The sequence below is a fragment of the Lepisosteus platostomus genome, chromosome 6 (assembly GCF_059453375.1).
Source record: "Lepisosteus platostomus isolate fLepPlt1 chromosome 6, fLepPlt1.hap1, whole genome shotgun sequence".
Classification (NCBI taxonomy): domain Eukaryota; kingdom Metazoa; phylum Chordata; class Actinopteri; order Semionotiformes; family Lepisosteidae; genus Lepisosteus; species Lepisosteus platostomus.
In genome coordinates this window covers 45,415,114-45,428,421 of record NC_142616.1, presented here as the reverse complement: position 1 = coordinate 45,428,421, position 13,308 = coordinate 45,415,114, and the positions used below count along the sequence as shown (strand labels likewise).

Genomic DNA, 13,308 nt, shown 5'->3' with positions numbered 1-13,308 from the left:
CGCTTTTATACCTCATCCGAAGGACGGCGCCTGTTTACAGTGTAGAGTCCCCATCGCTATACTGGGGCATTAGAATCGACATGGACCGCAGGGTGACCGCCCCCTGCTGGCCCCACTAACACCTCTTCCAGCAGCAACCTTAGTTTTTCCCAGGAGGTCTCCCATCCAGGTACTGACTAGGCCCACACCTGCTGAGCTCAAGTGGGCTGCCAGTTGTGAGCTACAGAGTTATATGGCTGCTGGCCACGGTCTTGCCCATTAAAATTATCCATAAAAGAAATAACTGTCAATAGTTGCGAAGTGGTGGAGACAGCAGAACACTGTGAGAGCTAAGAAAAACCCACCAGAAGAAACTGTGGAGCGCAGCTCTCTGACAGCTACTCTGTGGACACCTTGGCCTCACTAGTGGCAGGCTTGTGGTGTTCACTATCCTCAATCCAGATTTCAAACTCACAGCAATGCCACAGGGATGCTGACATCATTCAGGACTTGTGCAGTCCAGGCCCCAGGCAAGGTCAAGAGTCAGAGTGAATGTGATTGTCTCAGGGTCAGCCACCTGCACTCTGGAAAAGCTGCAGAACAGAAACCAGTCACTCCCCGAACAGCAGAAAACCTGCCACATGGACAGAGTGAGTCCCCTGCTACTGGAGAATCCAGTGATGTCACGTCTGTATCAAACATCTCCACTTGCTTGAAAACATTGAAATGGGTGCTAGCATAGGTAAATTGTTTTTTTTTAATTTACTGAAAGTATTTATACCTCTACAGAAGCATGTCATTATAACATGTATGCAGAGTAAGCTGCTGAAAATACCTGAGACTTAGGACTTCACTAGTTGTTGAACTAGCAATGCGGAGTTAACTCAGAAGTTTGCACTGAAGAGTTAATATAGATTTCGAAATAGATAAGCAATAATTAATGTATTAACAATGTTTACTTTCTGTACAGATTTTAAGATTATTCCAATTTTTAAAGTAACCCCTTGAAAATCACCCCCATCATTATTTTTGGAGATTAAAAGATTTTTTTTTTCCCTTTGAATCTGAACCTCGGCCACGTTCATTGTTAGCTCACTTGTGTGTTTTTTACAACAGACGACGGGAGCGCGCACAGGTTTTACTGTGGCCTGAGCCGCGCTCCCCATCACACCCCTCCCCTCCGCGTGCGAGGAGCCGCTGGTCTCGCGCTGCCTTTTAAAGCGAGGGGGATGGCATGAGGGCTGTCAGTGAGAGGCAGGACGGGACAGACAAAGGAGGTTCCGTTGTCTCGTTTACTTTTTTTTTTAAGTGCCCCCCTCTTAGCTTTCCTTTTTTAAAATACAGAAGAGTAAACTTCTTACCTCATCCTTAAAAATGTACAGGTATTTGGGCGAGCTGCTCTCTCGCGGAGCTGGTAGCGCTTTGGCCTCGGGATGTGTCGAGTCTGCTTTACCGGCTTCCGCCTCCCTGATGCGGGTCCGCCACTACAGTGAAGCCGTTGAGGAGAAGGAGGACGACCCCAACTTTTTCAGAATGGTTGAGGGCTTCTTCGATCGCGGCGCCAGCATTGTGGAGGACAAGCTGGTAGAGGACTTGAAGAACAGGGAGACCCCGGAGCAGAAGCGGCACCGGGTCCGGGGAATTCTCAAGATCATCAAGCCTTGCAACCACGTCCTGAGCGTTTCGTTCCCCATCAAGCGAGATAACGGCGAGTGGGAGGTGATCGAGGGCTACCGGGCCCAGCACAGCCAGCACAGGACCCCCTGTAAAGGAGGTAAGGCGGCGGGCAGAGCGGGGTGAGCTGGCGCTGAGCGCAGATCGCGGCGGCGGCGGCGGGTTTGCAGCAGCAGCGCTCCCTCCCGGCCAGCGGGACTCCGCAAGGGAGAGGCTCGGACACGGAGCTTAAGGGAAAACGCAGCAGTCTGATTTCACAGACATCAGTAATAGCACTACGACGCTCTGCCTTCAAAGGCATACAGGCCTGTTGTGGTTAAGTGGTTAATTCAAACGTAAAATAAAGCTCCGATTTGTCGGAGGAGTGTATGCATTTTGGTTTAGAAGCGAGCACGTCTCCCGTATATGGAAGGCAGGGGGGCTGAGTGTAGCCGTGGAACTGATTCGTGTAGACCCGAAATAGCTCCCTGCTGGGAGCCCCCCGCTCCCTCCTTGAAGCTGGCACGCCTGGGTGACGGGATAGCGGCGCAAGTTTGCTGTTGTCATGGCGATTCCCCAATAAACAGGCTGGCTGAAGTTGTTGGGATAGGAGGGGGAGGGAGCTGCAGGCAGAGTATTCGTGTCTATTTTCAGCCCAGATCCAGAGTGTTTTCAGTTCACTAAAAACGTAGGAGCATTTAGAAGTGAGGTTTTTCACCCGTCACTGAAGGGTTGTGTTTGATGTTTTTCTGACTCGGGCCAGGTGACGCTGAAGATGTGGCACCTATAGGGGTTTCCTGTTACAAGACTTTCCTTGGCGTCCAGGAATTCTGATCTATTGCCTGTACAGTTTTAGAAAAAAGATCCCACTGACAGAAAGTGGGGTGTCACGTTATCCACGTTAGCACAAAAATGTACAACCCCGCTTTCCAGGACATGAACCTCAGTCCTTTTGTGTTTTAGTACAGTGGGGTGTGTGCCCATTTCCTGGGAAGTGTGGGTGTGGGTTGGGCTGCAGAATAGAAAAGCAGGAAATGTTCTGACTTATTAACTTTGTGAAGAAATGAGCTCTTATTAAAAAGGAGAATGGTTTTAGTAGGTAATGCATCTACTTTGTTACACATATGAATGCACCTTGATGAGATGGACTGTATGTTATTGTATTGTTGCTGCATAAGACTCCTGTTATATGATATTGTATTAGTTGTAATGGGGACAGGCCTGTGTGGTCGATACACTACAGAAGGCCAGTGTACTTTTCAGGAAGAGCTGACCCACTCAGCTGGAAGGGTGCCATGTTCTTCAAGCTTCAAGCCCAAGTTGCTGCAGCAGACAGGAAGGTGGCTGGAAAATGCTCCCATCCCCATTCTGGTGTTGCTGTATAGGAGGACGGTGGCATGGGGTTTACACAGATTTTGAGGGAGAGAGAAGGGTTTAGCCTTTTCATCTGTTTCAAGTGTTCTTTCATTTTTGGAACAAGTGTCTGAACTCTATAACAAAGCTGAGGCATCGACTGACATTTTCTGGAGACACTGAGGAGCTATTGAAAAAGCCTGTTGTGCACATCGAGAATGCTAGCATTCTTGTTTTGTTTTGTAGTGTATGACATGCTTAAGAAGATCCACACCTGCAGAAGTTCACACTGCTTTTCACAAGTTTTAGATGTATTTCAAGCAAATTAATGGAAATTCATCATTTCTACTGTAAAAACTGTATAAAACAAACTTTTATTTCTACCTTCCATCAGCTGTTGTTCTTTTTCAGGTTAAGATTGAACTGTTAAGAATTGCACTGAGAAGGAACTGAATACTGTGACTGGGAGTTAGCTGTGATGTGTGGAAAGGTACCATAGGCTTTCACAGGTGTCCATGTATCTGAGAAATAACATTGCAGCAAGTTGGCATTGCATGCCAATGTGAAACATTCAGAGGCCTTGGAGACAAACTGAATAACTGGACTAAATCTGTGGTTTTGTGAGGAATCCTGATTGTACCACGCAAAGGTACATAACTACAAATGGACATGGCTGATGATATGGTGTGTGGAAACAGGTTTCATATTTCCCTGCCTCTGGCAACTCTTCTGTGCAGAGACTCGGGGATTTGCATCTAAGTGAGAAGGGTAGCCGTCGGCTTGACTCTAAAGGGACATGCACAAGGAGTAGAGTGGAAAACAGAACTAGAGTGAAGTGAATTAGGAAAGGATCAGGGAATTAAGTACTTGGGCCTAAATACCAGGATTAGTGGGCATAAAGAGCAAGAGTTGTATAAAATACAAATGTAAAATACAAAATTAGCTTGATGATGATGATGGAACTGGACCCTCAGAACCAGGACTGATGGAGAGTGCTGGTAAAGAGTTCAGCGCTAGTGGACACACAGCAATCTGGAGAGAGAGGAAACATGGAACAGAGGGGGGAGTAGCACTGCACATCAAAATGAGCCTTCAGGTACAGGAACGCAATCTTTTTAGATTGCTACTGTAACATCCATCCACAAGAAAGGGCCACAAAACCAAACCAAGTCATTCTAGAACATTACTGTAGTTAGATAGTAAGATTGTATTTTATACCTACTTGATTGTAGACCTCATAGTTTCAAGTAGCAATTATTATTTGTTATAGAGAGAATCTGTCCCACACATTCAAAGCAAAACAAAAAGAAAGAAGCAGATAATATAAAAAAAAATCTAAAAGTCACAATGAAAACAGATGAAAAACACAACATTTTGACTGTGGAGCCTTCTTTGGGAGTGAGTTGAAACGTGTTTCTTTTCTTCTCTTTTCAGCATGGAATAAACCTTAACTTGTTCCTGTATAAATGCTGTATATTTAATGATATTTGTTAATTTGCAGCCTAGGCATGTTGACACAGCTACCTACTTGAACTACTTCAGCATTAATACAGGACGCACTGTGAGGCAAACAGCAGTATTAAAAGAGTTACAGAGTTCAGTGGCTTAGATGGGTAAAAATGAGTCAAACCTGGCAGAGCAGCAAGAAAGAAGCCATCACATTTCAAATCCTCCATGGAGTTTGCTGCAAAGAATTTATTGATAAATAATTATTATGTAATACTGTAAAACTATCTAAATTTGTTTTGGGGTCAGCCAAAACAAAACTGGAACATCCATCACTTTTCTAATCACTTTTTACAATTCGGGCTCACAGGGGAGCCAGAGTCTTTCCAAGGAATGGATGTAAAATTGGATCTTTTTTATCCAAATTCAAAATGTTACTTCTAGAACACACAACACAACACCTTACCCAGTCAAGATCATCCCTATTGCCAAGCATGGAGCGGCAGCATTATGATATAGTTCTGCTTGTCGTCAGCAGGGACTAGGAAGCTTCTCAAGACTGATGGGATCTTAGACTGAGTAAAGACAAATCTTAGATGCAAACCCGCTTCCCTTTTGTGCACCAAAAATTATACCAAACTAGTGTCCAAAGTTTGTAGAGATTTACCCAAAATGACAGGGGTTGAAATTGCTGCCAAAGGTGCTTTCACCAGATATTGAGTTTGTGGGTCTGAAATCTTATGCAATCACGTTAGGTTTTTTCTTTAGCTTTTGCTGACTTTTACTGTGACTTATCTTACTCTTAGAAGTCTTCAGTGTCAGCATTTAGGTTTCAAATAAAATATGAATTATTAATGACCTAATTAATAACGTATTAATGACCTAATTAACGAACGTACATCCTATGTACGTTCAAACATGGAAATTTAACCTAGTTAATTGATTACCCAGGTTGAGACAAAACCAGAAGAAGCCAGACCATCCAGGAATGGAGACTGAGACTCTTGTTCTATCTAGATAGTGTGGGGAGGCAATGAACAAGGTGTATTAGGACCTATAGCAAAAGCATAGAATTTAAGTCAGTGGATGTTATGTTTAAATCCATACTGTCCATTTGCTAGTCAATACTACAACACACAAGTAAAACCTCCTTTATAGAGAGATGTAACAGGGTGAACCAAATTGATAAAATAAAGCTATTGGTGCTCTAGAATTAACACCTGAGAATGGCAACTAGATATATTGATAAATTTATCAACTAGATAAATTTATATATATTATATATACATTTAATCAATTTCCATACGGGATTAATAAAGTATTATCTATCTATCTATTGTCAGGTTTAAGGCAATGTCCTAAACTGACAGGCTAGATGCAGAGCTGTGCCATAGTAAAATAAGCAGCTTTGAGAGAATACAAGTGCAGTAGTATCTGTGAGACTGGTCTTGTGATGCAGGGTCTGGCACAGTCTCTTGTATTCCAGGAGCATGATATTTGCGCCACTGGTACAGGCTGATGCTCATGGCCTGGGTGGTGGAGTTCTGTTAGCAAAGTAGACAATTCCTGTATTTATTTTTGTAGTACACTAGGTGCACACAGACACTCATTAAAACAAGTTACTTGAATTTTTGGGAGGCACTGGTTCCTCACTGGTGTGTTTCAAAGTCTATATGGCTACAGTATTAAATTTAAGACAGCCATTGCCAGAATACTAAAGAGGGAAGGAACTGTATCATCATTCATTTTAAAGATGTCTGTTTATTTTTCTCCATTGCGCAAAGCTTTGTTCCTTTGGAGACTCCAGTAAGAAGACTATACGAAACATGATGTGGTTTCTCATGTTGACAGAAGTGAAACTGAATTTCAAACCAAAATGAGAGGAATCTTCCCATTAACAGAGAGTTGAACTCAAGCCTGTGTGGATGTTACTGAAGCATGTATGTGCAATCTTGTGAGAGAGGGTCCGTCATTTACAGAATCATGTTAGTACTATAGAATGCTGTACACATTTTCTCAATAATCTGAATGTCTGAGTGTTGTATGTTTGAAATGGAGAGAAGCTATTTTCATGTTTGGGTAGTGCTTGGCCTGTTGTTTAGAAAGCTGATTTTCTGTGTCCCTCTGGCTCAAGCTCTCTGAGCTACAGTGAGATAAGATAAGATCACTTTACTAGCCACATACAATTTCTTGTATTAGGAATTTGTCTTTTCGGATACCCCGCCTTGCTCTCCATGAGACACACAGACAGGGAGAGAAGCTTGGGGTCAGAGCGCAAGGTCAGCCATTTATATGGCACCACTGGAGCAGATGGGGTTATCTCATTTCTGTCACACTAGTCTCTGGGGTCAGCCTGTATTTGACAAGCAGGACATCTCCCAAAAGCACACAAATCACCTGTGGTCCATTAGTTTCTTCATGTCCACTGCCTAGGGCTTTTACATACAAATTCATATGATAGGTCTCTCAGATCTCTCCGAAGTGGGTGGTACAGAGTACCATCTAATATTAAATATTGAATTAACTATAATTAAATATAAAAATCTAGAAGCCGTGGAGGTGGGCTTGGTCACACCCACACTGAAGGGGGTTTGTGATCTGGACAGTATGGGTTAATGCACCAGTCGCTTTTTTCATGCAGACTCAGAATCCAAAAACCAGGTACTGTGGTGAGGGGCAGTACTGGTTGATTTTTTTTTCTTCTTCTTACTCAATTTGTAATGTTTGTCAAAATAGTTTTAAATTGAAATCCCTGCTTAATGGACTGTCTTTTCCTTAGAGCACTTTAACTAAAAGAAGAGCGGAAAGCATTGAAAGGTTTATTGTATTGGTGTCTAGGGTATCTGGTCGCTCTGCAGCTTTCTTTTTCCAAAGAGCGACGAGCGACAGTAGACTTTCCAGAAAAGTGTGCTGTTCAGCCCCACACCCATGGCCTCTCCCTGTGCGCAGCAGCATGAGGTGGAGTACACAGCAGAGAGCGAATCTCAGTGCCAGGACTCAGACTCGCTCGTGCTGAGCAGGGCCTCTCCTCTCAGGGCTGCAGCTGCTACTGATTTGTGGGATCAACGACCGCACATGCAAAAACTGTGCAATGCAGTTCCAGGGCTGTTGCAGTGGGAGGCTACCAAATAATTGCTTTTTTGTACATCTTAGTTTAGTATGATGAGTTTGTAATATTAGAATCGGAACAAAATGATGCTGTATGTAGAAGATATATTTCACTATTAATGTCCTCCAAGAATTTTTGAGTTTGTTGAAATAGCCCAATACCTTTTGCTGCAGAGAATTACTTCCTCTCATGTGTTTCACAGGATGTATTTCAATCTCTTTCCAACATTTATCACAAGAAACATGCAGAGCACCCTTTTAAACCAAGCTGTGCATTAGGGCTAATCAATAAATTGACTGCATAGACCGTTGGGCAGGTCGCACTGAAATGCTGAAGTGAAAGTGCTTTCTCATGTATTGTCACTCGTTACTTCCTGTAGCCATGCAGTTTTAACTAGATGGCCATTGCTGTTCTGCATAGGTTATTGCACTGTCAGCAGAAATGCTGACATTTGCCAGCTCTGCAGTCTCTGATTAGGTCTGAAGTCTCCTGGTATTGACTCAATAGTAGTCATCAAGCTGTTCTGAATCTTTCTCTCTGTCTTCTAGGCACTGGCTTTCTCATTGTCGGACTGCTGTGTGAACTGACATGGCAGCAGGAGCTGGGCACTGCAAGGATTAAGACAGCAGGGTTGTTTTCTGTAATGATCAAAACTAAATTAAAATTAATTTAGATTAAAAAAAAGTGTTTAATTGAAATCACTGTTTAATGGGCCTGTACTGTGTTTCAGCTGGAAGCACGTTCATTAAGTTTCGTGACATACTGTAAGAACAATGTGCCAGACGAGGGATGGGGGTGTGAACACGCTGCCTCTTGGGATCAGGGTCTCCGTGATGCAAAAGTCACTTCTTTTCAGTGCAAATTAATTCTGTTCCTCTTGCAGATGCACTGGATATTGACAGTATAGTCCAGTACCTCCTTGCCTGGTTCCAAACTGATGTACAGGCAGTATATTCATTTTCTATCACAGCCCTCCCAAAGCATTGTTTAGGGTTGAGAGTGGAACAGTGGGAATGAATGGCTTGGGAAATGAGTTTACTTTTAAATAATACCCTAACAATGATTTGCAAGTAGCCTAAAACTCAACCTTCTTGATTAAAGCTATAGAATATTTTGAGCTTTGGACATATTGCAGTATTAAAAGAATGAGGATATGAAACTAGTGCTGTAGTTAAATGTTTAAATGTTTTATCCTAGCAATCCAGGACTGTTCTAAATTGAACCAGGTTTTCCTCCAACCAGTGTCTTAAAATAGCATTCTGTTCTGTGGGCCAGTGTACTGGGGAGAATGTTTTGTAAATGTCATGCAGTCAATGATAGATAATAATTCACAGAGTCTGCATCCTGGAGATTTCAGATCACGTTTGCTTACATTTTCAGTTTTTTTCATTGAAATGAAATATCCATCCATTCTTGGTATGGCTGCTTATTCCTGGTAAAGGTTGGGGTACCATGGAACTTGTCCCAAGCGATAGGAAAAAGGCAGGACAGCTTGGATGGAATGAAAGTGTATTACTCTGCATACTTGTGTCTATAATAGAGTAATAGAGATTCCAAGCAGCTTATCTTTGGAAGGTGGGTGGAAATTCATGGAATGGTAGGAGAACATGCACACTTCACACAGATGGTTCTCCTTTCTGGAATTGCACACTGGACCAAAGAGCTGTATAGTGATGTGGCTGATTTGCATGATCATGCTACTTGATCATTGTTCACAACTTGACTACAACTGAATTCCAAGACCATGTTCCATGGTGGAAGAAGTGATGTTGCTGCTGCTGTGGTTTCTATGATGATAATTTGGCAAACCCATTTTGCCACTCAGTTATCCTTTGTAATTCGAAATCAGTGCTTATGTTACGGTATTCCTCTGCAACTTGCTGCCTGCTTTCTCCAAAGCTGTCAGCAGTGCTCCAGCAGCTCCCTGTTGTGCTGCAGTGCAGTTGAAATGGATTGTACAGCGTGAGCGCCAACTCTCAACAATACAGGAGTTGCAGTGTTGTTCTCTCCTCAGTGCGCGCTCTTGTAATTTAGCAATGTTTCTAGCACACTGTATTACATGTGAGCATTTTAACTGTGCTACCAAATGGTATTAACTTGGACAGCTTAAGGGCTTCTACACTAGTGCATGGTAATAAGTCTTGGCCATGAGACTGAAACTAAAAAGTATAGTATGAACCTTGTTATAGAGATGTGTGTAGATGGCTTCTGTTACCCAGAATTACAGGTGACTGAAGAATGTGGTGTAGGACATTTTAAGCTTTATTTCTTTGAATTCCTCTGCATTCCGTAAACACACCATAAAAACAAAAAAAGCATTCCATAAAAATGCACCGTAAACGCGCAGCATTGCTCTGTGAGGCTACAGCCTGGTTGTGGGCATGACTCTGATCCTCCTCCTGTGTACAAAAAGCCTCAGTGTTTCTCATGGCCTTTCTGTCCTGTTCTTCAGGTATCCGGTACAGCACAGAGGTGTCTGTCGACGAGGTGAAGGCCCTGGCCTCCTTGATGACATACAAGTGCGCTGTGGTGGGTGAGTATTTGTCTGCCCAGGTTAGTGCTCTGCATGGTGCTTGGGCTGTGCAGCCCAGCAGAACTGCAGTGTGGTCAGCGCAAGGGTAAAGCCGCTGCACAAACCCCTAGAAAGACCACGGTCACTTGCTGAAGCAGCCTTCCTGGTCAGAACCACAATCAAGTTTTGCTAACGTTGACTTCGCGTTGTGAATCATAACCTCTATTTAAGGCATAAATCTTACAGTATAATAAATAGTATATTGATTAAAAAAATCTTAATGTTTACCTCTGTTCTGTGTATCTTAAAACCAGGTATCGCAAAACATAACCATAAAAACCCTGAAAATTCATCCTTCCAGATATATTAGAACACAGTGTCATGGTTTATTTAAACTGTATTTACTCACCTGCTGTACATTGAGTGTCCAGATGTTAATTCAAATGCTCCAGCACTCAATCCCTCTGGCCAGAGTGAGGACACTATCCTTATGTCTGACCCAGTTATACCCAGTCTGTCATGGTGCTCTGCAATCGAGTGGATTCACACGAGTTGGTACTCAGCAAGCTCTTGGTTTGATAGTGTCCGTGTTGCTCATGTTTGCTCATTCTTGCAGATGTACCATTTGGTGGAGCCAAAGCAGGAGTGAAAATTAACCCAAAGAATTACTCGGTAAGTTTTTCAACATTGAGGGTGGTGGAATGGCAATGAACATTTTTTATTTTATGTTTTTCTTTACTCCTTCCCAGTACAAAGTCTGCTGGTGTTTGTAATGTAGTGCCAAATCATCTTAACTTTCTTCAAAGTTTTCAAAAGTTGTCCATCATGAGTCTCTTATGTTGCTGAGCAAATATCCAGGTGCTCAGCTATTCTGTAAAGCACGCTTTGTACTTGGATGTAGGTACAATGTGCAAACAGCAGACCCTTTCCCTCGTGACTCATTTATACATAAGATATGCTTTTTCAAAATCCCATCTTGATAATTTTGGAATATTGCTGCTATTCGAATAAAGCAGTATCCGCTGGAGTCATTTTGGTTTTGAGAAGATTTTTTCTTCCAATTTTTGCTGGCCCCAATACTGAAGCTTGGTTGCCATGCCAGGTTTTCCTCTCAACCAGCATCTTAAAATAGCACTGTTCTGTGGGCCAGTGTACTAGGGGAGAATGGTTTGTAAATGCCCAGAGGAGGTTTCTAGCACCCGATGAGTAGCAAGCTGTTAAGAGGAACTGGATGAAACGGCAGTCTTTCAAGGGGAGAGACCACTGCCGACCTCTCTTGCAGCAGTGTTTATCACAACACTATGAACTAGAAACGTAATGCTGTACCTTTATTGCACCAAGACATTTATCCTGCTTTTACTCAGCTCGGGAATCTATTCTATTGAAGAAGCAGAACCTCAGTGTGTAGTTTAGATGCTGTATGGCGAGTTTGAAAAGACAGCGAGTATTTTCAAGGAAGTGGTTGACAATGGGAAGCAGAAACTGGCAGAGCAAAGGCCCAAGGGCATTAGTGGAGCTTGAGTGGGCACATTCGTGGGTATCAGGGGGACTGCTAGCCAACCTACTGTTGAAGTTTTTGCTCTCTTTGGGATCCTCTAAGAAACCACTGGATGAGTTTCTGGTGTGATTTAATGACCAGCTACAACCAGACAAGCTGGGCTGAATTGCCTCTTGTAATATTGTGAATGGCCTTGCAAGGAATGTGTGGGCTTTCAGCTTTGGGTTTGTAATTTCATTTAATTAACTGAAATTTAGCACATTGTTCTGAGGGGAACAAGCTTCTCCTGTATTATCCATTGCAGTACATCTTTGTTGTAGTCAGCAATCATGTATTTCTGTATCTAATTCATAACCTGTAGAATAAAGAGTATTTATTATATTGTCAGCTTAACATTTATAGACTTTTGACTTAAGATATCCATAATCATTAAGATGCAACATGTATCCACATGCTTGTAAGATTTAAATTGATCCCAAGAGTAGCACTAAGCTGCCTCCAGGTGGATGCTGCACATTGGTGGTGGTGGAGGGGAGTCCCCATTACCTGTAAAGCGCTTTGAGTGGAGTGTCCAGAAAAGTGCTCTATAAGTATAAGCAATTATTATTATTATTATTATTATTATTATTATTATTATTATTATTATTGTGTACCTGTGACCTTTTATTTGTTGAGTGTTCCATAGATAATTAGATAACAATAGCACCAGCTCTGCTTGCTGTAAGTAGCAGGCTGTCCTGTCACTTCCTGTTGCCAGCCTACTGAAACATTGAACATGTGCTTCCTGTAGATGATCCATCAGCCCTTGGCATTGGAGATATGGAACAATCCTGTTCCTTTCTCAGCTGGCTGTCTGGGAGAATGCTGGCTCAGTATTTAAGCCATGTGAGAGCCATTTGTTTCCTGAGTCACACTTTTCTCTTCAGTGATCAGGATGCTAAAAATGAAATTGGATACACTAGTTTGCAGTGATTTCTTTTTTTGGCATGATTGCCAGACCGGTTGTATCCCGTTTCAGAATATTGCCTTGAAATGCTGAGCTCCCTATAATTGGTGTATATGAAAATTAAATCTAACTTTTATTCCTTTCATCAATAGGATAATGAATTGGAGAAAATCACCAGGAGATTCACCATCGAGCTAGCAAAGAAGGGTTTCATTGGTGAGATTTTTTGTTTTTTTTTAATTTTCTTGTGACTTTCTGTGGGAGAAATGACTCTGTTTGCATCTGAAAAGGATCATTTGCCCCCCATCACAGCAGTATGTCAAACGCCTGGTTAAATAAAATTAAATCTAAATCGTCAGATAGCTTGTAATCTATCTTGCTTTGCAATACACCTGAGGTCATCCATGCTTACCCTAGAGGAGCCTGTTAGCTGATTAGTTTCCTGTAGGCTTAGTTTGTTGTACTTAAAGTTACTGACTACTAATGACCGACTATTAGTTTTCCACTCAGGGAGTGCATTGTCAGATACAGTTGCAGTTTTATTTTGGTGTCAGTAATGTACTGTATGAATCAACTGCATTACTGTAGGCAACTGTATTTGTCTCTCTTTTGCTAGATTGATGATGAAACAAACTCTCAGCACGAACTGGAATTCAGATTCTAAAGGCTATACTGAAGTTAAAATTCCATTCTTGAATATTTGTTTAAACAAATGACAAATATTTGCTGTTTTTACAAATGAGAGGAAAATGTCATTTTCCATACCAAACCTGACACTTATGTGGCTGTCTCTATTCTATCTAATTGCATCT

The 13,308-nt window shown here is 42.2% G+C and overlaps 1 protein-coding gene across 1 annotated transcript in view; it reads left to right on the top strand.

Annotated features, from left to right (window-relative positions):
- The first annotated feature begins 1,180 nt into the window (after nucleotides 1-1,180).
- Nucleotides 1,181-13,308, top strand: part of LOC148661800 (glutamate dehydrogenase, mitochondrial) — a 34,036-nt gene continuing 21,908 nt past the window's right edge. The window contains exons 1-4 of the mRNA XM_088636105.1: nucleotides 1,181-1,753; nucleotides 9,993-10,073; nucleotides 10,669-10,724; nucleotides 12,649-12,712. Of these exons, the coding sequence (XP_088492231.1) occupies nucleotides 1,354-1,753; nucleotides 9,993-10,073; nucleotides 10,669-10,724; nucleotides 12,649-12,712 (601 nt within the window). The 5' untranslated portion in view covers nucleotides 1,181-1,353. The remainder of the gene's footprint in view (nucleotides 1,754-9,992; nucleotides 10,074-10,668; nucleotides 10,725-12,648; nucleotides 12,713-13,308) is intronic.